Genomic DNA, 27446 nt, shown 5'->3' on the forward strand with positions numbered 1-27446 from the left:
AAGGAGGAGACATAGGCGGTGCTGGGTTCCTTCACAGGCGGACGTGGCTGGGCACAAGGAAGGTTAGTCACCTGAGGTAGGCGGATCGAATGAAAGGGAGGGCGGCGATTTCAGCTCAGAAGGCGACGCTGGGCACCTAAACGAGATGGCTGCAGCCGGGCACTTTTCACCATGAGACGTCCCCTTGGACACATTTTGAAGTGATTAACAGGTGATATTAACCTCTTTTTCATGAATATGACGTCAAATATTGGTCCAACTGGCATATCTATGTAAGTGCAATTGGTATGTACAGGTGAAACTCGAAAAAATTTTATATTGTGCAAAAGTTCATTTATTTCAGTAATGCAACTTAAAAGGAGTTGCTGCTCTGATCTATAGCCCTCATCTCTGAGCTCTTGACAGCTCAAACACTCTTATTAGGCCTCATGCACACGACCGTTGTGTGCATCCGTGGCCGTTGTTTTGTTTTCCGTGATGGGTCCGTTGAAAACTCGGAAAATGCACCGTTGTTCATCCGCGGCCGTGATCCGTGTTTCCTGTCCGTCAAAAAAATATGACCTGTCAAGTCAATGGGTCCGCGTCCGTGGTCCGTAGGCTACTTTCACACAGACGGATCCGCAAATCCGTCTGCATAAAAGCTTTTTCAGAGCTGAGTTTTCACTTTGTGAAAACTCAGATCCGACAGTATATTCTAACACAGAGGCGTTCCCATAGTGACTTTGTACATATATCTCAGCAAGCATGCACTGACTTCTGTATGGCCTTTAAGTCTGGGCCGGCACCAGGTGTAGATGCCCATCATTGGTGGCAGCGGAGAGTTCCGATCGGAGTCCCAGTTTAATCGCTGGGACTCCGATCGGCAACCATGGCAACCAGGACGCTACTGCAGTCCTGGCTGCCATGGTTACTTAGCAATTTTAGAAGCATTATACTTACCTGCGATGTCTGTGACCGGCCGGGCGCTCCTACTGGTAAGTGAAAGGTCTGTGCTATAAGCAATGCGCCGCACAGACCTTTCACTTACCAGTAGGAGGAGCGCCCGGCCGGCCACAGACAGCGCAGGTTAGTAGAATGCTTCTAAAATTGCTAAGTAACCATGGCAGCCAGGACTGCAGTAGCGTCCTGGTTGCCATGGTTACCGATCGGAGTCCCAGCGATTAAACTGGAACTCCGATCGGAACTCTCCGCTGCCACCAATGATGGGCATCTACACCTGGTGCCGGCCCAGACTTAAAGGCCATACAGAAGTCAGCGCATGCTTGCTGAGAAAGTCAATGGGGGACGGATCAGTTTGCAATTGCACCATACTGCGTCAACGTCAAACGGATCCGTCCCCATTGACTTGCATTGTAAGTCAGGACGGATCCGTTTGGCTCTGTACGGCCAGGCGGACACCAAAACGACTTTTTCCTTCATGTCCGTGGATCCTCCAAAAATCAAGGAAGACCCAGGGAAGAAAAAACAGACACGGATCACAGACCTACGGACCCCGTTTTTGCGGACCGCAAAAAAAAAACGGTCGTGTGCATGAGGCCTTAAACTGATAGGAATATGGCTTAAATGAGTGTTTGTAAGCTGTCAAGAGTTTAGAGATCAGGACTACACATCCAGCCGTCAGAGCAGGAACCTGAGGATAAGTGATCTTTATATTTACCAGGAAAACCTAGAGCGCCTTGAGAAAAGGATAGTATAGTGCACACTGGTGGAAATTATAAAGAAAATAACTTTTATTGCCTCATACTCACAAAAGTAGTTTAACATAAAGCTTATCTACTAGCATATGCTCGGACGCCGACTAGAAAGCCCCACCTAGGGTTTCACCCTCATTTGGCTTCTTCTGGAGTATGAGGAATTAAAAGTTCTGTTTTTTAAAGTTTCCGAGCAGTGTGCACTATATTCTCCTTTTCTTAAGTCCCTCTAGATAGGATCACTGCTGTACTAAAAATGTTAGAGACATCTTTTTATACCTGTCGGCTGAGATTGGGACAGTGGAGTGAAATGTTCCTTGGGGGCATGTTAAAGGAAAGTAAAAACTGACTAATCTAAACTACAACCTGTAGAGGTGGTGATGGAATTTGGTTGCCATGACTTTCTTGCATTTATGCACTCTGTGAATTGGCTCAGTTTAAATGGCATCTGTCAGTGGATTTGTACCTGTGAAACTGGCTGACCTGTGCACTTGGTAGCTGAAGGCATCTGTGCTGATCCCACGTTCATATGTTGCTGTTACTCCTACAGCCTCAGCTCTCTCTGCAACTACTGAGTCCTCTGCACTTTGATTGAGAGGACGAGGCAGTGCGATGGCTATTTCAATGCCTGACCCTGTCAAATGGCAATGGCCCCATTGCTCCTAGAGGCTCATTTGCATATATATTATGTATCATTTTCTCAGCAATGCGGGCACATATGAACATGGGACCAGCACAGATGTCTTCAGCTGCCAAATGCACATGTAACAGGTCAACCCGTGTCATAATAAAAAATAAAATTAAAAAAAAATTATATATAATTTGAATTTTTTTTAATAAAGACCAATTAAAAAAAATATTTAACACAAATTTAGCATAAACAAATATATCGATCATGCTCAAGAAAGTGCAAAACATACCAGCAGGAATGGTCCTTTGGCAGCCCAGTCTCTTGAATTGCCTGATCCGTATTTTTTACCGGCTAAAATAATAAGTGGGATATCAGCTTTCTGATACAATTCTGCTGCTTCAAATACATCCATCTAGGGAAAAAGAAGCATTGTATGATCAGAAAACAAAAGCAATTCACAGTCACAAATAATACAAAGCTTACAGCATAAACTCATTATGTATGTACAACACACACTATATAAAACGTTATCCTTTAAAAGGTTTTCCGATACTTTTATACTGATGACTTATCTTCTACATAGGTCATCAGTATCTGATCAGTGGGGTTCCAACACCCAGGACCCCCCCGCTGATCAGCACAGCGCCGTACTATAGCGACTGTGCTTGCTATTGCAACTCAGCCCCGTTCACTTTAATGGGGCTGCGCTGCTCCTAGGCCACGTGATCGATGAACGCATCAACACTGGTCTAGGGAACGCAGAGAGACTGCTTCAGCGCTCACAGGAGTCCTGCTGCCTTCTCAAACAGCTGAATGGTGGGGTCCCGGGTCTATGACCTATCCAGAGGAAGGGCCATCAGTAAAAAAAAAATCTCAGAAATCTCCTTTAATGCTATGATAAGCTGGTTCGCAGTTTGAATGCTTCATTCAGTTGGAGAGGTGGAAGATTGGATAAAAGGGAGATAAAAATGAAAAGCTCCACTGGCAGTTCTGACATTTTCTCCTCTGGATAGATCATCAGCTTCTGATCGGCGGGGGTTGGAACACCTGGGACCCCCGCCGATCAGCTGTTTGAGAAGGCAGCGGCGCGGCCTTCTCACGGTTAACCGCCGGCCCACTGACGTCACGACTAGTATCAACTAGCGTGGGCGCGGCTAAGCTCTGTTGACTTGAATGGAGCTTAGCCGCGCCCACGCTAGTTGATACTAGTCGTGACGTCAGTGGGTCGGCGGCGCGGCGGTAAACAGTGAGAAGGCCGCGGCGCTGGGCACGAACGGCGGTGGGTGTGGCCGGCACCTTGCATCCCTTGACATCCCCTGACATCCCCTTGGGCACCTTATTTCTTTGAGTGACAGGTTAGTAAAAGCTGTTTTTTAGCAAAATAAGGCTACAGATCACATTTATAAGCCCACATTAGGAATCGTGATGAGGCCCTGAACATCAGCATATGTTTAGCTGGCAGGGGTGAAACCTGGTGACAGAATCCCTTTAAGAACATTTCCAAACCCCAATTTTTTCTTCTTGACCAGTTCAGGTCTGAAGTCACTTTCTGGGGCTTACATATTAGAAACCACCCATAAATCACCCCATTTTAGAAACTACACCCCTCAAGCTATTCAAAACTGATTTTACAAACTTTGTTAACCCTTTAGGTGCCCACGAGAATTAAATGAAAATGGGAATGAAATTTCAAAATGTAACTTTTTTTTTTTAGCAGATTTTACATTTTAATCTATTTTTTCTTCAACACATTAAGGGTTAACAGCCAAACAAAACTCAAAATCTATTACCCTGAATCTGGAGTTTACAGAAACACCCCATTTGTGCTCAAAAATCGAAGTATGGGCGCACAGCAGGCTTCAGAGTGGAAGGAGCACCATATGGCTTTTGGAGAGCGGATTTAGCTGGAATGGTAATTGGGAGCTATGTCGCATATGAAGACACCCTGAGGTGGCCCTACAATGAAAACTCCCAAAAAGTGACCCCATTCTGGAAACTACACCCCTCAAGGAATATTTCAACCATTGGGCGTTTTACAGAATTAGGAAACTCTTGGCTGTGTAAATGAAAATGTAAAATTTTTTGCAGAAAAAGTTTCTTTACACCCACATTTTTCACTTTCACAAGGGGTAACAGGACAAAATGCACCCCACATTTTGTTACCCATTTCCCCCTGAATACGCCAACACCCAATATGTGCTCAAAAAATTAGGTATGGGTGCATGTCGGGGTCCAAAAGGGAAGTAGCGCCATAGGGTTTTTGAGCACAGATTTTGCAGGATTTACTTTTGTGAACTATGTCGCATATAAAGACACCCTGAGGTACCCCCTAGAGTGGAAACCCCCAAAAAGTGACCCCATTCTTGAAACTACACCCCTCAAGGAATATTTCAAGATGTAAATAAACTTTTTCCTCAAATGTAAATCATGGAATTGGCTGTAAAAAATGAAAAATTACAATTTTTTCCAGTAGAATGGACTTTAGGCCCAAATTTTTCACTTTCAAAAGGGGAACTGGAGAAAATGTACCACCTAATTTATTGCCCATTTTCTCCCGATTACAGCAATACCCCATATGTGCTTGTATACTGCTATATGGGCGTACCACAGGAGTCAGAAGGAAAGGAGCACCAAATGGCTTCTGGAAGGCAGATTTCACCAGAATAATTCAAAGGCGCCATCTTGCAATTGAACACACCCTGAGGTACCCCTAGAGTGGAAACCCCCAAAAAGTGACCCCATTCTGTAAACTACACCACTCAAGGAATATTTCAAGGTGTGTAGTGAGCATATTGACCCATCAGGCGTTTCACAGAATTAGGCCTCCTGCACACGACCGTATGGCTTTTTCAGTGTTTTGCGTTACGTTTTTGGTTTCCGTCTGTTCCGATTTTCCGTTCCGTTTTCCGTATGGCATATACAGTAATTACATAGAAAACATTGGGCTGGGCATAACATTTTCAATAGATGGTTCCGCAAAAAATGGAACGGGTACGGAAGACATACGGATGCATTTCCGTATGTGTTCCGTTTTTTTTTGCGGACCCATTGACTTGAATGGAGACACGGAACGTGATTTGCGGGCAATAATAAGACATGTTCTATCTTTCAACGGAACAGAAAAACGGAAACGGAATGCATACGGAGTACATTCCGTTTTTTTTGCGGAACCATTGAAATGAATGGTTCCATATACGGACCGTATACGGAATGCAAAAAACGGCCTGTAAACGAAAAAAAAAAAAAAACGTTCATGTGCAGGAGGCCTTGGGAAACGCTTTACACCCACATTTTTCACTTTCACAAGGGGTAACGGGACAAAATGCACCCCACATAGTTACCCATTTCCCCCCGAATACGCCAACACCCTATATGTGCTCATAAAAATGATGTATGGCCGCACGGCAGGCTTCAGAGTGGAAGGAGCACCATATGGATTTAGCTGGAGTCGTAATTGGGAGCTATGTCGCATATGAAGACACCCTGAGGTGGCCCTATAGTGGAAACCCCCAAAAGTGACCCCATTACAGAAACTACACGCCCGTACGAACATTTTAAGTGGTGGAAACTGTACTTTTTACCAAACAGGTGTCTCACAGAAGGCAGAAATACTAGAGAGGATTTCAAAGCACACATTTGTAAAAATTAAAAATTAGTAGCAGACCCCAATTTTTCACTTTCACAAGGGGTTAAAGGAGAAAATGAACCTCAGTATATGTTCCCCATTTTGCAAACACTCCATATGTGCTCATAGCCTGCTGTTTTGGCGCACAGCAGGCCTCTACAGGCAAAGTGCAAAATATGTTTTTTGCAGGCCTGAATTGGCAGACATGGATTTTAGCTGCCATGTCACATTTTAAATTTTTCCTGAGGTCCCCAGAAATGAAAAACCCCAAGTAGTGACCCCATTTCGGAAACAACACCCCCGTTCGAACATTTTAAGTGGTGGAAAGGGTACTTTTTTTTTATCAAACAGGTGTCTCACAGAAAAGAATATGTAGTGGTTGTTGGAAAGTAGCTATTCAAGCGAGGTGGACTAAATCAGATATAAAGTGAAAATATTTCAGGAAGCATAAAAATTAATATTCCATGGAAGAATGGTAGATTCTGAAGCAGTCCTGCATGCACAGGCCAGGTTTTTCAGGGCAGGTTTCATATTGGTAAATGGTGTTTTTCCTTATCCCTCTTTTGTGACACACCCTACATCTTTTTTGGGTCCTTCCTTTCCTTGCTGTCTGGAGGACTTGACCTGGAAAATGTTGCCCTGGTACAACTCGGGCACCATGATTCCTGAAGTACTGAGACCCTCCCCTTGCCTGGGTTTGAAAAATTAGGGCCTTGATTACCACCTCTTGGAACTGGAGGAAAGTTCCTGTGTGGCCTGCAGATTAAAATAAGATGTACGCATTGCCCATTGCCCATTGCCATCTGTACAATGTGTACGGCCAGCTTTTTGTACCACACTTTTGTTTTTCATGTGGCACTATAGGGCTTCATAAGTTAATCTGCAAGATTCACCCCTCGCATGTGCCTGTTGTAATCAAGGATGCAGTCTGGTTTGGGGACAGTGGTAGTGGTGCCTCGTACAGCGGCAGGGGAGCTGGCGTTCGTGTAAATGGTGGTCAGTACAAGGACGTCCCTCTTGTCCTTGTACTTAACCACAAGGATATTCTCATGGAGGAGAGCCCTACTTTCGCCCATTCTCAGTGGTTGCCCTACCAGGGATCTAGGGAGGCCTCTTTGATTTTTGCGTACTGTGCCGCAAGCCACAGTACCCCTGGCAGTTAGGGACCTGAATAGGGGGATACTGGTATAATAGTTATCCACATAGAGGTGGTAACCCTTATCCAGCAGTGGGTCCAGTAAGTCCCACACAATCTTCCCACTAACTCCTAGGGGGGGGGGGGGGCATTCTGGGGGTTCTATTCTGGAATCTTTCCCTTCGTAAACGCAGAATTTTGTGGGTGTACCCGGATCTACTCTCACAGAGTTTGTATATTTTTATGCCATACCTTGCCCGTTTGCTAGGCAGGTATTGGCGGAACCTAATCCTCCCTTTGAACAATAATAGGGACAAGCATATTATATCCAATATTTTGATATACCAAGTCAATTCCACTGATGAGTATAATATAACAGGTATCCATATAAATTATAATATTACCACAACATACCCTTTCCACCCCTCCACCCCCCAACTCCCACTTCAGCACTTTATGAATCCCTCCGATTTTCATTCGGAGCTAGACCTCCAGCGGCTCCACAATCTTTCAAATTTTTGCGGACATCCTCTCTTCTTAAACACCATTTTCTCATATACTAACATAGTGTTTACTTTCCTTCTAAATTCTTCAATGACTGGAGGGCATGAGTAAATCCAATGTAGGGCAATTAACTTCCTTGCTACATATAAGGCTAGGTCTACACGACGACATTTGTCGCACCAATGTCGCGCGACAATTTTTATAATGGCAGTCTATGGTGTCGCACTGCAACATGCTGCGACTGCGACGCAACAGTCGCAGCATGTTGCATGTTGCAGTGCGACACCATAGACCGCCATTATAAAAATTGTCGCGCGACATTGGTGCGACAAATGTCGTCGTGTAGACCTAGCCTTATAGTTTGCTCGCTACAGTCCTATCTGTCTCCTCTTTCCCAATATCTGACACATAACCCAAGACACATACTTTTGGTTCTCGAGGTATCTGCAGTGAAAAGGTATTTTGAATCATTGCCAACACGTCTGACCAGAAGCCATGTAATTGTGAACATCGCCACAGCATATGCAATAAATCCGCCGATTCTGCTTGGCATCGTGGACACTTTGCATCCGCTCTGATGACAATGCGGTGTAAAAAGACAGGAGTTTTATAGACTCTGAACAATTTGAGACAACTTCCCACTTTCGCTCACTGATACTGTCGGTATGGCTTCTAAAATAGCTTTCCACTGCTCTTGAGATAATACCCCTATATCTATCTCCCAGCCCTTCATTCTGGACAGGGGAAACTTTTTCAGATATTTATTCAGTAACATTTGATAGATCATTGAAATGATCCATTTTTTTTATCCCCTTTGTCCACTATTAAACGAAAGGACGCGTCTTTATGTATCTTGGTATGGTCATTTTTACACATCTCATTAAATGCGTGCCTTATTTGTAAAAACTGATAAAAGCTGTTCTTTGGTATACCGTACTCCTCCTGTAGTTTAGTAAATGTTTTGAGTACCTCTTTCTCCATTATATCTCCAAATTTGGTCACTCCCCTATCCTGCCATTGCTTGGTAAATCCCCTGAGGTGTAAGAATTCAGGTACATTGCGATTGTTCCATAAAGGTGTAAGTTTCGTGATCCCGACTGCACCCCTCAACTGTTTGACCTTCTCCCAAACCTTTCTCATCAGACACACCAAATGTGAACGATTAACTACAAAGGGTGTTCCTGATCCTTCCAATATCCACAGTAACTCCTTCCCCCCCAATGCATGTTTCAATATTTGACCTGTCATGTCCGTCATGTCACTATCTGTCCATCCCCTAAAGTGCTGACATTGTGCCGCCAGGTTTCCCATAGCTTTCTAGCAGCATTACAGTTGATAAAAACGTTACCTTTATAAGCAATCGTGGACTTATAAAACTGGCAAAAATCATCTTAGTAGGATATGCAAATGAGGGCTCACAAGTGCCCAGGGGCGACCTCAACCTCGTAGGTGCCCAGGAAGCTCTGCCTTATCGTCCCTTCCCTCCGCCCAGTCTTTCCCTCTGCCCACCCATCCTTTCCCTCTGCCCGCCCATCTTCTTTCTTCTTCTCTCGCAGAGATCCCGCGCCTGCGCGCTGAGTCCGTCGGCCATTCCTGGTACGGTATCACAGTAATTAATGCGAATGCGCCGGCTAACTTTCGCCGTTAGCCGACGCATGCGCATTAATTACTGTGATGCTGTACCAGGAATGGACATCGCAGTGCGCATGCGCCGGCCGACGGACTCAGCGCGCAGGCGCGGGATCTTGGCGAGAGAAGAAGTAAGAAGATGGGCGGGCAGGGGGAAAGACTGGGCGGGGGGAAGCGACGATGAGGCAGCGCTGCCTGGGCACCTACGAGGTTGACGCCGCCCCTGGGCACTTGCGAGTCCTCATTTGCATATCCTACTAAGATGATTTTTGCCAGTTTTATAAGTCCACACATTAACAAAGAAATTCAAAATTTTTTTGCTTTATTTTTTACATCATTCTGAAAGAGCATACAAAAAGTACAGGCATCTGTTAGGACTAGGGCTGAAACGATTACGATTGAATCGAGTAATTCGACACAAAAAAATCCTCAATGCAAATTTTTTGCATCAAGGATTCGTTTGTGTCATGTGACAACAGAGTGGGAGTAAAGCGCTTGCTATTACCTTTACTTACCGCTCCATGGTCACCCGCCAGCCTGTACCGCACTGCACTGGATCCTGACACATCGTCAGGTCATAGTGCACGTAAGCGCGCACTATGACCCGACGCTGTGTAACGTCAGGATCCAGTGCAGCGCGAGGAGAAGAGGAAGGAGCGGGGGAACGAAGGGTGTTTGGGGACTAATGGCAGGGGGTCTGATGAGATTTCATAAAGGAAAACAGTCTAATAATTAATTTTTTCTTATTAGATAACTCGATTAATCGTAAAAAATAAATCAATAGAATACTCGATTACTGAAATAATCGTGTACTGCAACCCTAGTTAGGACTACCTATGGTATTCTCTAATAGGCATTTTTACTAGACAGTCAGTGATCACAGTGCTGGGGCAGACACAAAGAGAGGTCTATGGACACAACAATTACCATATGTGCTAGGAGCATTTCCAAGCAGATAGGCTGAATGTACACAAATGTGGTGTGAACATAACCTAAGTGGAGTCTCAATAATTGCAAGCAGAGCCCTTGTGGCACACGGTGGATTGGTTGCTGGAGTAGGGTTCCCACCCCTTTCAATAGTAGATACAAAGACTCCAGCGAGTCTTTGTATCTACTAAGTGGAGTCTCTTCACATTTTGAAACTTTAAATTAAACAGGAAGAACATTCTCAAAAGCATTTTATTACTCACCATTTGTCCTGATGGAAAATGGATTGTTTTTGGCCCACTTTTTCCAACAAGCTTGTTAAAAAGTTTCATGTTAGCAAAAGTTCCTCTAGTCATCACAGCATCATTGCCTCTGCGGGCCCCATAGGAATTAAACTCTCTTGGCACTAAGCTACATGATAAAAAAAAAAAGGGTTACACAACAATGAATAAGATGGAAAAATGCAAGTTGCTGAGATGGGCATGTGGGTGGAATCACACAAGCAGTTTGTGGTACAGATTTTTAAGCCAAAGCCAGAAGTGGATCCAGAAAGAGGGGCAAGGTCACTTTCACACGAGCAAGTTGTACACTCCAGACTCGCAGCGCAGCACCCGTCCTGACCTCCCAGCACTGACAGGGTCACATAGTATTTATTGATTTATGAATCTATGTAACCCATAGAGGTCTGGAATGTATTAGATAACAGTGACATAATGCTGTCAGTGTTATCCAATACATTCCAGAACCGTAAGGGTTACAAAGCATCATAAATCAATATAATGCTATGCCGACCCCGGCAGTGCTGGAAGTTCAGAACACATGCTGTGTTGTACTCATGCGCCGAGTCCGGAGTGTCCAACTCGCTCGTGTGAAAGTGGCCTAAGACTACTTTCAACACCTGCGCTTTCGCTTTCTGCTATTGAGATCCGTCATAGGATCTTAAAACCAGAGGAAAACGCATCAGTTTTGTCCCCATTCATTGCCAATGGGGACAAAATTGAAATGAACAGAGTGTACCAGAATGCATTCTGTTCCATTCCGTTCCCATGACTAACACAAAAGCGCTGCAAGTAGCGTTTTTGAGTGTGTCATGGAATACTGATCAAGACAGATCCGTCATGAAACGGTGACGGAACCATATTTTTTGGACACAAGAAAACTGATCCGTCCACCATTGACTTACAATGGATTTAGTGCCGGATTTGTCTTGTTCATTTGGGATATGATACAACCGGATCCATTCTGAACGGATACAGACGGTTGTATTATATACGGGATGCGTTTTTGCTGATCACCTGACGGATCCAGCAAAAACGCAGATGTGAAAGTAGCCCGTCCTTCCTTTATATTTCGCATTTCTTTTGAATCTACCGGTACTTATGGCTTTGGCTTGAAAATGCACCAGAGACAGTAAAAAAACTGAATGTGTGACTCTAGCATAAAGGTTTAATTATGGAAAAACTTACTTTCTCTGAATTAAGTACTTGGCAGCAGGACTTGTACGAGAGATGCTTCCCGCAGGCGAAATGTGGTCAGTAGTGACGGAATCCCCTAAATAAAGTAATACATTGGCTCGTTCAATTGTTGTCAGAGGTGCTGAGACCTTGTCCTAAAACAAACAATGCCAAAAATAAAAGATTATTTTTTTTATTCAATGGCAAAAATAGAATATAAAACACATTATTTTCCCTTAAAATAGTCAATCATGAAATGTTGATTTGACTGGTATAGGATAGGAAAACATTACTGCTGAAATACAATAGACAGTGAAGGGAAAAACTTTTTCCAATGGACTTAAAGAGGACCTTTCACCGATTCTTACCCTATGAACTAACTATACAGACATGTGGAGCGGCGCCCGGGGATCTCACTGCACTTACTATTATCCCCGGGCGCCGCTCCGTTCTCCTGCTATGCCCTCCGGTATCTCCGTTCCCTAAGTTATGGTAGGCGGAGTCTGCCCTAGCGCTGGCCAATCGCATTGCAGAGCTCACAGCCTGGGGGAAAATAACCTCCCCGGCTGTGAGCTCTGCGCTGCGATTGGCCAGCGCTAGGGCAGACTCCGCCTACCATAACTTAGGGACTGGTATCTCCGCCTACTATAACTTAGTGAGCGGAGATACCGGAGGGCATAGCGGCAGAACGGAGCGGCGCCCGGGGATAATAGTAAGTGCAGTGAGATCCCCGGGCGCCGCTCTACATATCTGTATAGTTAGTTCATAGGGTAAGAATCGGTGAAAGGTCCTCTTTAAGAATTCAGACCCTTTGCAATTACCCTTGAAATTTAACTCTGGGGGCCCTCCCATTTCTCTTGATCATCTTTGAGATGTTTCTGCACCTTGACTGGAGTCCATCTGTAGCAAATTCAGTTGACTGGACATGCGATGGAAAGACACACCCCTGTCTATACAAGGTCTCACAGCTGACAATGAATATCAGAGAAAAAACCAAGCTATGAGGAGGAAAGAACTGCCTGTAGAGATCAGAGACGGGATTGTGTGAAGGCGCAGATCTGGAGAAGAGTACAAAAACATTTCTGCTGCAGTGAAAGTTTCCAAGAGCACAGTGGCCTCCATAATTCTTAAATGGCAAATGGAAGACGTTCGGAGCAACCAGGACTCTTCCTAGAGCTGGCCGCCCCACGAAACTAAGTAATCGGCGCAAAAGGAACTTGGTAATAGAGATGACCGAGAATCTAATAGTCAAATGAGAGAACCATCACTGCAGCACTACACCAATTTGGGCTTTATGGCAGAGTGGCCAGAAAGAAACCTTTCCTTAGTAAGACATATATAGCCTCCCTATAGAAACAAGACTCTCTGGTCTGATGAAACCAAGATTGAACTTTTTGGCCTCCATTTTAACCATCATGTTAGGAGGAAACCAGGCACTGTACATCACCTGCCCTAAAGTGAAGCATGGTGGTGGCAGCATCATGCTGTGGGGGTGTTTTCCAGTAGCTGGGACAGGGAGACTGGTCAAAGTTGAGGGAAAGCTGAATAGGGCAAAGTACGGAGATATTCTTAATGAAAACCTGATCCACCTGAAAACCTGAGTGCTCTGGACCTCACACTGAGCCGAAGGTTCAACTTCCAACAAGACAATGACCCTAAACACACAGCCAAGACAACAAAGGAGTGACTTAGAGACAACTTGAAGCCAAACATTTCTGGAGGGACCTGAAAATGTCTGTCCACTGACAGTCCCCATCCAACCTGACAGAGCTTTAAAGGATCTGCAGAGAAGAATGGCAGAAAATCCCCAAATCCAGGTATGAAAACCTTGTTGCCCATTACCCGAAAAGACTGGAGGCTGCAATCGCTTCCAAAGGTGCTTCAGTCCTGAGTAAAGGGTCTGAATACTTATGTCAATGCAAGATGTTAAGATTTTAGTTTTTCCTTTTCAATAAATGAGCAAAGATCTTGAACATTCTGTTTTCACTGCCAATATGGGGTACTTAGCAGAAAAATTAGAATTTTTATTTATTTATTTTGGCACAAGGCTGCAACATAAAGTGAACAAAGTGAAAGTGTCTGAAGACTCTCCAAATGTTTGTAGATCTTTGTGTCATATCCACAACTCGATTACTCTTATGGGTATTCTTCCAGTATGCTGGTCATACTCTATCCCTAGCACTGTAAACAACATTCTTTAATTCCCACTCCATGCACATTTTCCCATGTTCCTTTGTCACTCATGTCATAGAAGCTAATAGCTAAAAGTAGCATAAGTGTAGTACCGAAAACAGGATAATCCATTATTCCTGCTCAAGTCCAAAAGGGAGCACAGTCTGAATGCAGAGTTTATATTCAAGTTACAGTTTATACAGGGTGCTGTAAAAAGCATGACCAGACGAAAGACAATAAAAAAATGTTTAAAAGAATAAATGTAGTGATTTATACATAACTCATGATAACATGCCTAAGTGAGCTTACTGACAAACTTCGGCCATTCCTTCCAGAAATTCTTCAATATGGCTAAAGCTACTTTCACACTGGCGTTTTGGCTTTCCGTTGGTGAGATCCGTCATGGGCTCTCACAAGCGGTCCAAAACGGATCAGTTTTGCCCTAATGCATTCTGAATGGAAAAGGATCCGCTCAGAATGCAGCGTTTTGCTGTCCGCTTGACGAAACTGAGCCAAACGAATCCTGGCACACAATGTAAGCCAATGGGGACGGATCCGTTTTCTCTGACACAACAGAAAAAGGATCCGTCTTTCATTGACTTTCAATGGAGTCCAAGACTGATCCGTCTTAGCTATGTTACAGTTAATACAAACGGGTCAATTCATGACGGATGCATGTGGTTGTATTATTGTAACGGATCCGTTTTTGCAGATCCCTGATGCATCCGCCCAAAACGCGAGTGTTAAAATAGCCTAAGGCATTTTTTTTGTTTTGAATCAGATCTTTTTTTATTTAGAAAAATTACTCGACATACAGTAACCATGCCAATCATTGTACATTAGAAATGATAATTACAGAAACTTCCATATCACATCATATGATACCGTCAGGAATCACAAATAAATGATAATACAACTGATATAACCCCCCCCCCCCTTCCCAGTGTTGGTTGACTAGTAATTACTACCAAGAGAGGACACATGTTCCCTCCAGGAACCCCATAATTTTTCATATTTGGCAGGGCAGCCTCTTTTCTGAAATATAATTTTTTCATACGAAAGCATGGTATTGACCTTGGACAAGTATTCTTGAAACCCTGGCGGTTCAGCTTGGACCCAGTGTTGTGCCACTAATTTTCTTGCCACATATAACAATCGCCCAATTGCCACTTTGCTAACATCATCTGTACTTAGTTCTGCGGTGTACCCCAATATACAAACTTTAGGATCTTTTGATATATGCACCCGGTACGCTTTCCTAACATTCTTCAGTACTGCGTCCCAGAACTGTTGTAACCTGGCGCAGTTCCACAACATATGTATTAGATCAGCAGAGCTCACAAACCACCTGGGGCATCTGTCATCCGACCTATACCCTATACGGTGTAAAAAAATCGGTGTCTTGTACACTCTGTGAACAATAAATAGCTGTGACAGCTTACCCCCCTCACTCAAGGAGGTTAACGGGATTGCCTCTAAAATATCAGCCCATTGATCCATAGAGATCTCCCCCACATCCTGTTCCCACTTATGCATTCTGTTTAAGGGGTGAAGTTCAAGCTGTTTATCTAACAACATTTTATATAACATGGATATTAACCCTTTATTTTCACCTCCAACCAGGGCGATCTGAAGCGCAGTATCTTGTTGAGAGACTTGTAGGCCATTTTTAAACTAGGTATCATACGCATGCCGTATTTGCAAGTATTTAAAGAAGTGGGTCTTAGGAATACCAAAAAGATCTTGAATAGATTTGAAAGTCCTAAAAACTCCCCCTTCCATTAAATGCTCTAGTCGTAGCACTCCCTTCTTCCTCCACTCCTCAAATCCCTGCAATGAGCTGAATTCCACCAGCGCTAAATTCCCCCACAGCGGAGTATATGGCGTAAAGCCGCTAATCCCCTAAGTTTTTTCACTTTATTCCAGGCAGCGTACATTGTACGATATAACGATCCAGTCAGCCTTGCAGCCTTTGGTTCCACGCCTTCCAACAAAATCATGACATCTTTCCCCGAAATCTGCGACCCTAATATCTGCCTGGTCACGTCTTTTGTCTCAGGTTCAAGCCACCCCTTCAAATGTTGGCATTGGGCAGCTAAGTAATATATCCAAGGGTTTAGTAGCGCCAGGCCACCTTCCGTTTTGCCATATTGTAAAGTTTCCAATTTTATTCTGGGCTGGCCTTTGCGCCACACTAATTCCCTAAAGATGGAATTAATTTGATCAAATTTATCCCTAGATAGCCATATCGGCGAATTATGTAAAACATAGAGCAGCTGTGGCATCATGATCATTTTGATCAAATTCACTCTACCCACTACTGACAGATACAATTTGCACCAGGCCTTAGATTTGTCCCTAATTTGCCGGAGCAGAGGCGTAAGATTCAATTCAATAAAATTCCCAGCATTGGGCGAAATATGGATACCTAGATACTTGATCCTAGTTTCACAGGGAATCTTGCGGTCAACTACCACCCGCGATGTAGGTTGATTATCTATGGGCATCAACATTGACTTATGCCAGTTAATTGTTAAACCCGATAATTGGCCAAATTTATCTATTACCGACATTGCCGCAGCTAATGACTGTCGTATCACCCAAAAACAATAGTGTGTCATCGGCATATAAGGCCACTTTATTTTGTAGATCACCGTATCTAAAACCCTGAATATCTTGAGCGCCCCTTATCGTAGCAGCTAGTGGTTCTATGGCCAATGCAAATAATAGCGGAGACAGGGGCCATCCCTGCCGAGTGCCTCTCTGAAGTTGAAATTTCGCGGACACACCACCATTTGCCCTAATGCATGCTTTGGGGCTCGAATATAAGACCTTCACCCAGGCTATAAACTTTTGTCCAAAACCCATATGTTCTAGCGTACTCCGTAAAAATTTAAGGCATTTTTTAATTACATATTCACATTGAGATATGAATGTTAAGAAGGAAAATCAAATTAAAAAAAATGAGTTTTACATACCAGCCTGTTGAAAAAGGGAGGACTTCTAATGTAGGTGGATCTAAGGTCCCACGGGAATAAAGTGCTTTCAGGAGAGTCCAAAAGGTTCCACCTTGTATTTTGTTTCTTTACATAGATAAAGAAAGAATGGTTACCAGCGATACAGTTTGCTAATGGCAAAAAATAACATATGTAACAGTAGTACATACTCCTACCAATCACATAGATCACAAAATCAGCTTAATTAACAATGTAGTCAGTTTAATTTAGCAGCATAGTCATATATCTGAGAAGAGCTGATTCACACCTGACCAGAAATGCCTGTATGATAGTAATTTATCATACAGTCAGTCTCTAACTGATCGCAGGGCTATTGCAGTGTGCTCATGTCATCAGACAGACGGCTTCGACCTATGAAACATTCAGTTTGGGTCAAGGAAGCTGTGATCGGCCAAGGTGATGAGGCCAACACACGTACCGATTCCCAGACACAACATGGTTGTGTTATTCATATGTATTTTTTGTACCTCTATTTTTATTTTCAGTTCTTTGAACATGGACGGTATAACAAGATTCTCTTCAACTTGTAAGATCTCTTCACGGCTGGGCCAAATGTCTCGTAGGAAGACCTTCTCGCCCTGAGCATTCACCCCTGAAAAATGGCACAAAGTGAATAATTTACACATTTAATCAAATTCAGAAAACTTGCATATGTGACAGATGCAATAATGTGGCCTACAATTAAGGGTACATTCACACGACCGTGTGTAATCCTTTCCGTTTTGCGGTCAGCAAATAACGGAACTGTGTTCGCATTTTGCAGACAAATTACTTCCGTTTGTGTTCCGTATGTCTTCTGTTTTTTACGGTCCGCAAAACAAGGAAGAAAATAAATAAAATAAAAATAATTATTAAGGCCTTCAAAAATACGGAAACGGATCCGCAAAAAACAGATGACATACGGAAACCATTCCGTATGTCATCCGCTATTTGCGGATCCATTGACTTGAATGAGGCTACGTACCGATCTGTGCGGACAATAGTAGTACAAGCTTCATATTTTTGCGGACTAGAAAATTAGATTTTTTGTACTCACCGTAAAATCCTTTTCTCGTAGTAGGCATTGGGGGACACAGCACCATGGGTATATGTCCAACTACCACTAGGAGGCGACACTAGACTTAAAAAAAAGTGTTGGCGCCTCCCCGTTGGGCTATACCCTCTCCACAGACACTAGGCAAATCAGTTTGTACCAAAAGCAGTAGGAGAGAAGAAAGGCAAGGAACCAACAACTCCCGTACCGGGAAAGATCAAGAGACCAGCCCGGAGAAGCGGAAGTAAAAAAACATAGGATGGGATCTGTGTCCCCCAATGCCTACTACAAGAAAAGGATTTTACGGTGAGTACAAAAAAATCCAATTTTCTCGTGCATGGCATTGGGGGACACAGCACCATGGGATGTCCCAAAGCAGTCCCCGAGGGTGGGAAAAGAACAGCCATGCCACCTGTTGGGCATACAGGTGCGGGAGAACCATGTGACCCAACAGGAGAAAGGCACAGAATAGGCAGGAAGCCTCATAACAAGGGAGAAACCCCAAGGAAGCCACAGTGACGACTGCCAGCACCCCAGGACAAATGCCTGGGAGAACGACCCAAATGCAAGAAGAAGGGAAAGGGGAACACCCAGCTCAGCTGAAGGCTGGAGAGAAAGTAGGACAGCATCGCGTATTGGAGCACCTAACATTCTAATTGTCACAGGCGAAAGCACAAACACCCTGAGGCCAACCCCTGACAGGCCAGGGGAGCAAGGGAACATGGAATCACTGAAGGCCAAACGAGTGAGGGAAGCCATAGTAAGGCTCACTGTGAAGGGAGCAGGTCTCCCCTCACCGCAAAGCAGGTGAAGAAGTTAAGCGCCCTATTGAAAGGAAAAAATCCCAAAGGCGCTAAGGGAAACCACCAACCCTTGGAAGGGGAGGGGGTTGTAAGTAAAAACCAGGAAAAGAGAAAAGATAAGACCTGCATCTCCAAACCAGGAGACGAGGAACGAGCCTCCGAAAACAAAATATCGCTGAGAAGCGCAAGACCGTAGAAACTCTGGCCAAACGAAGTATCAGGAAAAAAAGGGGACCAGATGCAGGCCCAGGAAAATCTCAGCAGGGGCACACTGGAGTGAGGGAAGCCATAGCAAGGCTCACATATGAAGGGAGAAGAACTCCACCCACCGCAAAGCAGTTGATGAAGTTAAGCGTCCTATTGAAAGGTGAAAACCCCAAAGGCGCTAAGGGAAACCACCAACCCTTGGAAAAGGAGGGGGTTGTAAGTAAAGGCCAGGAAAAAAGAAAAGATAAGATAAGCCCTGCATCCCAAAACTAGGAGACGAGGAACGAGCCTCTGAAAACAAAATATCGCTGAGAAGCGCAAGACCGGAGAAACTCCGGCCAAATGAAGTATCAGGGAGATGCAGGCCCATGAAAGCTCAGCAGGGACACACTGGACTGAGGGACATGGGAGGAGAAGGAGAGCACTCCCAACAGTCTAAGGAGGAAGGTTCTACAAACTGGAGGAAGTCCCTCCCGAAGGAGACCATAAGGTGGAAATGCAAACCGTAGCACTAAACCACTCAACACCAGGTACTTGACTTGGGAGGATGGGAAGATAGACACGAATCCCAAGAGGTCCACAAGGCTATTGGAACCCGCAAGGGGAACAATCAACCCAGGCCCCTCCCAATCAACGATCATCATACAGAATCTGTGTGGTCAAATGAACAGGGACAAGGAATCCAGAAAGGAGTACCCGCTATGGGCTCACAAGGAACCAGGAACTGAACCACCAGAAGACAACAAAAACCAGAATATCCAAGAAAAAATGAAAAGAACCACCATATGGAAAGGAATTGGCCATAGACAACTAGCCATTCTAAGAATAGTAGCTAGCAATCTGCATACATTGTCCCGGGGAGGGCAAGTACAGCGGCTTGGGTTGTACCACTAAAACAACAGACACCCATATGCATAAGGAATGGCGAAGTCGCTATAAAAGAAACAGGAGTGACTACACGAAATGTAGAAACCAGCTGCGACCGACATACAGAAGACTCCCAGGGGGAGAGAGTACCAGACAGGCGCAGACAATAGCAAGGTCCCAGGGGACTGCCCCTCTGTCAGATAGCACAACTAAGCAGAGAATATAAGGGAACACCCGGACCCAGAAGGAACTAAGGAACCCTGTCCGATGCCAGAGCAATCAGCAAAAAATTCACCTACCAGGCAGGTGTGTGGCGCTCAGTGGTTCTCTCCCTGACTCATCAGGGAGGACGTCCAGCAAGGATAATGTCGCTGACCCCAGAAGGATTCCGTGTGGCGGAGGACATCCAGTGATGGCCAAAAACTGCTGCAGCGGCCGGTGCTCACCAAGCCACGTACCCAAACACGGAGAAGAGCCAGTGGAGATCACTGTACTCCACCAGGAATGGTCCGCCCTGTAATAGAAAACAACACGGGTACTCCTTTATAATATGGGGAACGCGGAGTGCAGCAGACAGTAGTATTTGATAGGGATGGCAATAGCAACCCTAGCACAAAAGCCAACAACCACCTGGCCATGGTGTAGGGAGCATGGTTGTATGTGGACCACCCACCAGATCAGAACAGATCAGCCATATACTGGGTACACCAGAAGTAGCAATAGACAGATAAGGTGGAGGTGGGGGTTGGGCTGGCCCACCCTGCCAGATATGGTTACCGTGTACATGCTGAACCAGGATGGCCGTTGTGGACAGTGCCTTGAGAAGTACAAGAAGCACGACAGTAACGGAGTGGCAGATGTAGGAAGAACCAAAAAGGGAAGTAACCAACATCCGCAGCACAGATTAGAGCCCAGGGAAGGAAGCACCCAGTAATACAGAAACTGTATGGGCCACATATTGCACCATAGGGCCCAGCACGTGGGTACTAAAAATACACGCCTAAAACCGAGGTAAATTGGCTGCATGTTGCACTCTAAGGAGGGTGGAAACAAAGCCACAGCATCCGGGAATGCGACCGCATTTGGAGGGAGCAGATCCTCAACCTGTAAGGTAAAAATACGGCTGTGTAGTGTAGAGATACGACCAGAGAGGTGCAATGGGTACAGCATCTGGAGATGGTAGAGGTACTAGATTTAAGATTAGAGCGATGTGGCCGCATGGTGCACCCTAGGACCAGAGAAGTGCAACGGCTGCCACGTTAGCAATGGTACCTATATTTCGCTCGGGAAGGGGAAAATAGGGCCGCACGGTACCACAAAGAACGACAGGTGCACACCACAATTAAGTAAGTGCAATGGCAACTGAAGGAGGCCCTCTATTTCACCTAAAAAGAGGGAAACATGGCCGCATAGTACACCATAGAGCCAGACAGGTGTAACGGCTGCAGCATCGGAGACGGTGCAGGAACTCTACCTAAGAAGGGAGTAAGATGGCTGTTTGGCGCACACTATGAAGAGGTAGGTGCAGTGGCCACGGCAATAAAAGGTGGCCTCAATATCTCGTCCGGTAAGGGAGAAATAGTGCTGCAAGGTACACCATAAGGCCAGACAGGAGCAACGGCAACAGCCTCTGGAGATAGTGAAGGTACTCTAACTATGAAGGGAACAAGGTGGCAGCCTGGTGCCCACTAGAACCAAACAGAGGCAATTGCTACAGCAATTGAGTAGCCTCTATATCTCGCCGGAAAGGGAGAAATAGTGTCGCACGGAACACAATAGAGCCCGCCAGGGACATTGGATACAGCATCAGGAGATGGTGTAGGGACTCTACCCATGAAGGGAGCAAGGAGGCTTGGTAACAGACAGGTGCAAATGCTACGGCAATTGAAGGCGGCCTGTATATCTCGCCTGGTAGGGGGAAATAGTGCCGCATGGAACACCATAGAGCCAGTCAGGAGTAATGGCTACCGCATCTGGAGTAGGTGTAGGAACTCTACATATGAAAGTAATAAGGCGGCTGGAAACAGACAGATGTAATCGCCACGGCATAGAAGCCGGCCTGTATTCTCTGGTACAGGCACTACAAAAGAACCTTTAGAGGCCGAGAAGGGTTGCCAACCCTACAAGTGGCGTTTGCCTGAATAATCAGCTTGCCTAGAACATAGCCCCTGGATAGGGGAACCAGGAAGGTCTGTCGTGTACAGCCTACGAGGGCGTACGTACCAGAGACACCGCGTAGGTGTCCCAGTTGCTAAGCACAGTGACGGCTGCCTTACCTGTGCGGTAATTACCTGTGCAGGCAGGAGAGCGCCATCCGAAAGTCCACTAGGGGGGCACCAAACCTGGGTAGGATAGGTACCACCATGCATGTTTGACCTGACCACACAGAGGGATTCTGCATGGTGGAAGACCGCCTGATGCTCTGTTCCGAGGGAATCGGTGCAGAGGTGTCCCCAGAGGCAACTGACAGAGAAGGCTTCGTCACCAGCCTTAGGCCTGTCCTGGGGCGACCCGAGGATGCCGAGGAGGGGTGGAAGCTAGTTGAGATGACCCGAGGTTGGTCCGTGGACTACTCCTTGCATGAGAGGAGACCGCAATTTGTAGGTAGCGCTCCAGCGACTCCGCCAGGGATTGGGCGAGTCAGGCAAGGTTCCCATGGTTCGACATGGAGGGAGCCCATTCAGGGGGGACCTACACACAAAAGGGTGGGAGGGGGGGAACAAGGCGACCACATGGAAAGCTCCGTAGACAACGGACGCACGTGAAATACGTGGCGATCCGATAGGGAGGCTGGTAAAGGAGGCCCTCATAGAGCAGCAGGGCTGTCCTATCTGTCCCCGGATGCCACGTTCTCAAGAGCTGCTGCAGCAGCTATAGAGCAGGTGTCAGGGCTGCAGGAGAATGCAGCAATCGAGAGGGGAGGGGGGGGGGGAAAGGAGCCTGCAGAGCAATTCAGCCAGAGGCTGCCTACCAGACCCCAGGAGCTGTGCAGCGCACCCCAAGCAGGAGACCAGAAGATGGCGACCCGGAGAGAGCAGGAGCCAACAGCCGGAGGAAGAACCGCCCCTCAGAGAGAGCAGGGAACCTGGGGCTGGATTGGCAGGCAGGAGAGGAGGTGACGGAGTAAGCCCGGGAAAGTCAGAAAATGGGCGGGGAGTTGCGGCCTAGTAGGCCTGAAAAGTGGAGCGCGGCCGGGGATGAACAAACGGCTGAGAGACGTAGGTATCCGGGAAGGGAGGAGAGGGGAGAACGCGCCCAGGTTCGGGGAGGAGGGGGACCCTAATCTAACATACTCCCCCTCAGACGTCTTCAGGCGCAGCAGTAACCACCCCCTCGGCGGACTCAACACGGGAACCGTGGGACTGCCGGAATTCCACTGCGGAAGCAGATTTGGGGACTGAGTGTCTGCCAGGTACCCGAGTACGCGCCGCAGGGGGGCAACTAAAGTGGAGCACGATGGAGCCACCCCTGCCGCAGGCCGGAACCTGCAGAGAAGAGAAAGAAAAATGATTGAAGAAAAAAATAAAATAAAGTAGCAGGATGACCTGCACAAAAAGCAGGTCAGGTCTGCCTCCTACGGACACTAGAACAAGACTGATCTGCCTAGTGTCTGTGGAGAGGGTATAGCCCAACGGGGAGGAGCCAACACTTTTTTTTTATGTCTAGTGTCGCCTCCTAGTGGTAGTTGGACATATACCCATGGTGCTGTGTCCCCCAATGCCATGCACGAGAAATGTGGAAACACCGATGCGGACAACATACTGAACGTTGTCTGCACATTTTATTCACCCATAGAAATGAATGGATCCGCATCTATTACGCGGAACGGATTCGGATCAGATGCAGATAAAATGATACGGTCGTGTGAATGTACCCTAAGGCTCCATTCACGCGTCCACAACGTGTTTTGCGGATCCACAAAACACGGAAAGCGGCAATGTGCGTTCCGCATTTTGCAGACCACCTATTGCCGGCACTAATAGAATATGCCTGTTTTTGTCCGCAATTGCGGACAAGAATGGGACATGTTCTATTTTTTTGCGGAACGAAGTGCGGACCCGGAAGTGTGGATCTGCAATTCCGTGTCTGGGCAGCACATTGTGCTGCCCCATAGGAATGAATGGGTCCGCAATTCCGTTCTGCAAAATGCGGAACAAAATTGCGGACGTGTGAATGGAGCCTTTTGCGGAACGGAATTGCGGACCCATTCATTCCTATGGATCCGCACTTCGTTCCGCAAAAAAAATAGAACATGTCCTATTCTTGTCCGCAATTGCAGACAAGAACAGGCATATTCTATTAGTGCCGGCAATGTGTGGTCCGCAAAATGCGAAACGCACATTGCTGCTTTGCGTGTTTTTCGGATCCGCAAAATACGCTGCGGACGTGTGAATGGAGCCTAAGAGAGGAAATTTTATGCGGATCCTCGAAGTTTGCTTGAAATCCAGCCACAAATGACATCCCACAGATTTTTCCTCCGTCAAAAAACAAAATGACATGTAACGTCTTGACATGGTTTCTGCAGTGGGTAGGGACACATGGTTTTAGGCCCATGAGGGAAAATGTAAAGCACATGGACTTCTACTTTGACATTTTTCTTGAAATTAGCATCACATTTTTGCCCTCACAGTAAAACTATTTGTTGTTCATAGAAAACAATCAGTGGGCTCTTCAAAAATGAAAACGGTGCTCTAAGAAATGAAAACAGCGCTGTGATAGGCTGCTGTGGGCAAGAAAGAACCGCGTTTTATTAATCTGGTTCTTTTAAAAGGTTAAAAAAATTATTTCCTTTTTTGTCATTATGGCAAAAGTTAGATTACCTGAAATCTTATTTTAGCCTTACATTCTGATTGTGTGTTTTTTTTTTTTTATAAATTACAGAATCCGATAAAACGATTGTCTTCTCAGTCCAGAACATCTCAAGATATATGTATTTAATACTTACCCAGAGCATCTGTTTGCAGGTCTAGGTTTACTGTGCCTGCCAATGCATAGGCGACAACCAGAGGTGGGGAAGCCAAGTAATTGGCACGGATACAACTACACCTACTCCCCTCAAAATGCTTGTTTCCAGAGAAAACACCACATGCCACCAGTTCCCCCTAAAAACAAGGAACACATTAAATGTATAAGTGTGGAACGCAACTGACTCAGATATATAAAAAGGACAGGTTGCATCAGCATACCTCCTTAATAGCACTGACGATTTCCTCTGGTAAAGGATTGCTATTGCCAACACACCTTGAGCATCCATACCCAATAATGTCAAACCTATAAAACAGAAATGCAAATGTTGCAATCAGCTGTCACATCAAGGCTCTCCAAAATACCATGCTTGTCCATTTATCTACAGTTAGCTCCTGAAGAACAAAGACTTAAAGGGGTTGTACAGCCAGTACATATTGATGACCTATACTCAGGATAGGTCATCATTATCTGATCGCTGAGGGTCTGACTCTCAGTCCCTCTGCCAGTTAGCTGTTTGAAGAGGCGGTGCGAGTGCTACTTCCTCTTTGAGATTACACTGTGTGTCGCCTTGCTTGCAGTGGCAGCGCAGTGTAATTACAAGTGCTCGTTTCCATTTAAGTGAATGGAACAAGCACTTGTAATTACACTGTTCCGCCAAGGCTTTCCAGAGAACTCGCAGTGTAATCCTGAAGAGGAGTAGAACTCGCAGTGTAATCCTGAAGAGGAGTAGAACTCGCAGTGTAATCCTGAAGAGGAGTAGAACTCGCAGTGTAATCCTGAAGAGGAGTAGAACTCGCAGTGTAATCCTGAAGAGGAGTAGAACTCGCAGTGTAATCCTGAAGAGGAGTAGAACTCGCAGTGTAATCCTGAAGAGGAGTAGAACTCGCAGTGTAATCCTGAAGAGGAGTAGAACTCGCAGTGTAATCCTGAAGAGGAGTAGAACTCGCAGTGTAATCCTGAAGAGGAGTAGAACTCGCAGTGTAATCCTGAAGAGGAGTAGAACTCGCAGTGTAATCCTGAAGAGGAGTAGAACTCGCAGTGTAATCCTGAAGAGGAGTAGAACTCGCAGCGTAATCCTGAAGAGGAGTAGAACTCGCAGCGTAATCCTGAAGAGGAGAAGAACTCGCAGCGTAATCCTGAAGAGGAGTAGAACTCGCAGCGTAATCCTGAAGAGGAGTAGAACTCGCAGCGTAATCCTGAAGAGGAGTAGAACTCGCAGTGTAATCCTGAAGAGGAGTAGAACTCGCAGTGTAATCCTGAAGAGGAGTAGAACTCGCAGTGTAATCCTGAAGAGGAGTAGAACTCGCAGTGTAATCCTGAAGAGGAGTAGAACTCGCAGTGTAATCCTGAAGAGGAGTAGAACTCGCAGTGTAATCCTGAAGAGGAGTAGAACTCGCAGTGTAATCCTAAAGAGGAGTAGAACTCGCAGTGTAATCCTGAAGAGGAGTAGAACTCACACGAGCACTGCCACCACAACAACTTCAAACAGCTGATCAGCGGGGGTGCCGGGAGTCAGACCCAAACAGGTCAGATACTGAAGACCTATCCTGAGGATAGGTCATCAGTATGTTCTGGCTGCACAACCCCTTTTATAATTTTTCATTAAATACTACATACAGTACATAACCATGGGCAGGATATTCAGAAATGCAATCTGTGACCAGTTGAGAAATGTAATATGTGCCTGGATTTTGTTTCCACTCTGGACAGATATTGTACTTAAAGAGGACCTGTCGCTTCTCCTAACGTGTTTTTAGTAACAACCTGTGTTCACCATGTAATAATTCTGGAGAATCTTTACATATAACCATGTTGTGCTATTCTTCTATTATTCCTACTAGAACTTTATGAATAAATTGTCAGCAGACTGCAATATAGGGTCGTCTGGGTCTTACCAGTTAGAGTGTGTCTGTGCCCAGTCTGAAACTATCCAATCAATGCTGCCAGTGACAGAATGTTCAGGGACAAACTCCCAACAAGTAACCCCAGTTGCACTTTTATTGCAAACTGCTAGCAATTCATTCATAAAACGTGTAGTAGGAATAATGGGAGGGACAGTACAAGACAGTTATATGAAAATATACTCCGCAATTGTTATTACATGAGGAATGCAAGTAGTTACTAAAACAGACATATCAAGAGAGGAGGCAGGCCCGCTTTAAAGAGGTTGTTTCACTTCAGCAAATGGCATTTATCCTGTAGGTAAAGTTAATACAAGGCACTTGCTGGGAATTGTAGTTTCACCACAACTAGAGCGACAGGGGTTGCTGATCCCTGATGTAGACAAAGTTAATACAAGGCTCTTACTAATGTGTTGTGATTGTCCATATTGCCTCCTTTGCTGGCTGGATTAATTTTCCCATCACATTATACACTGCTCTTTTCCAGGGTTACAGCCACAGATGCATTGCAGATATGAGGTGGTCTGGACAAGAGCTGCTGCGCATGTGTGCCTATGCGTGCTCCCATGGTCCTGGCCACCAGAGAGCCAGGCTCTTTTTCCTATAGTGTACAGACATGGCCATAACCCCTGGAAAGGAGCGGTATGTAATGTGATGGAAAAATTAATCCAGCCAGCAAAGGAAGCAATATGGACTATGACAATACATTAGTAAGTGCCTTGTATTACCTGTCTCCATCAGGGATCAGCAACCTCTGGCACTCCAGATCTTAGTGAAACTACAATTCCCAGCATGCACACTTGCTTGTCTGTACTCGGAACTCCAGTAAAAATGAATGGAGCATGCTGGGAGTTGTAGTTTCCCAAAAGCTGGAGTTAAGGT

General features: G+C 45.5%; 1 protein-coding gene across 1 annotated transcript in view; it reads right to left on the reverse strand.

Moving 5' to 3' along the window:
• IREB2 (iron responsive element binding protein 2) overlaps positions 1-27446 on the reverse strand; it is a 143688-nt gene that overhangs the window by 5764 nt on the left and 110478 nt on the right. Inside the window, exons 15-21 of the mRNA XM_040413632.1 lie at positions 24882-24966; positions 24641-24797; positions 17253-17377; positions 16747-16851; positions 11609-11751; positions 10406-10553; positions 2612-2734 (exon numbers count right to left, since the gene is read on the reverse strand). Coding sequence (XP_040269566.1) covers positions 2612-2734; positions 10406-10553; positions 11609-11751; positions 16747-16851; positions 17253-17377; positions 24641-24797; positions 24882-24966 — 886 coding nt within the window. The remainder of the gene's footprint in view (positions 1-2611; positions 2735-10405; positions 10554-11608; positions 11752-16746; positions 16852-17252; positions 17378-24640; positions 24798-24881; positions 24967-27446) is intronic.

The sequence above is a fragment of the Bufo bufo genome, chromosome 1 (genome assembly GCF_905171765.1).
Source record: "Bufo bufo chromosome 1, aBufBuf1.1, whole genome shotgun sequence".
Taxonomy (NCBI): Eukaryota; Metazoa; Chordata; class Amphibia; order Anura; family Bufonidae; genus Bufo; species Bufo bufo.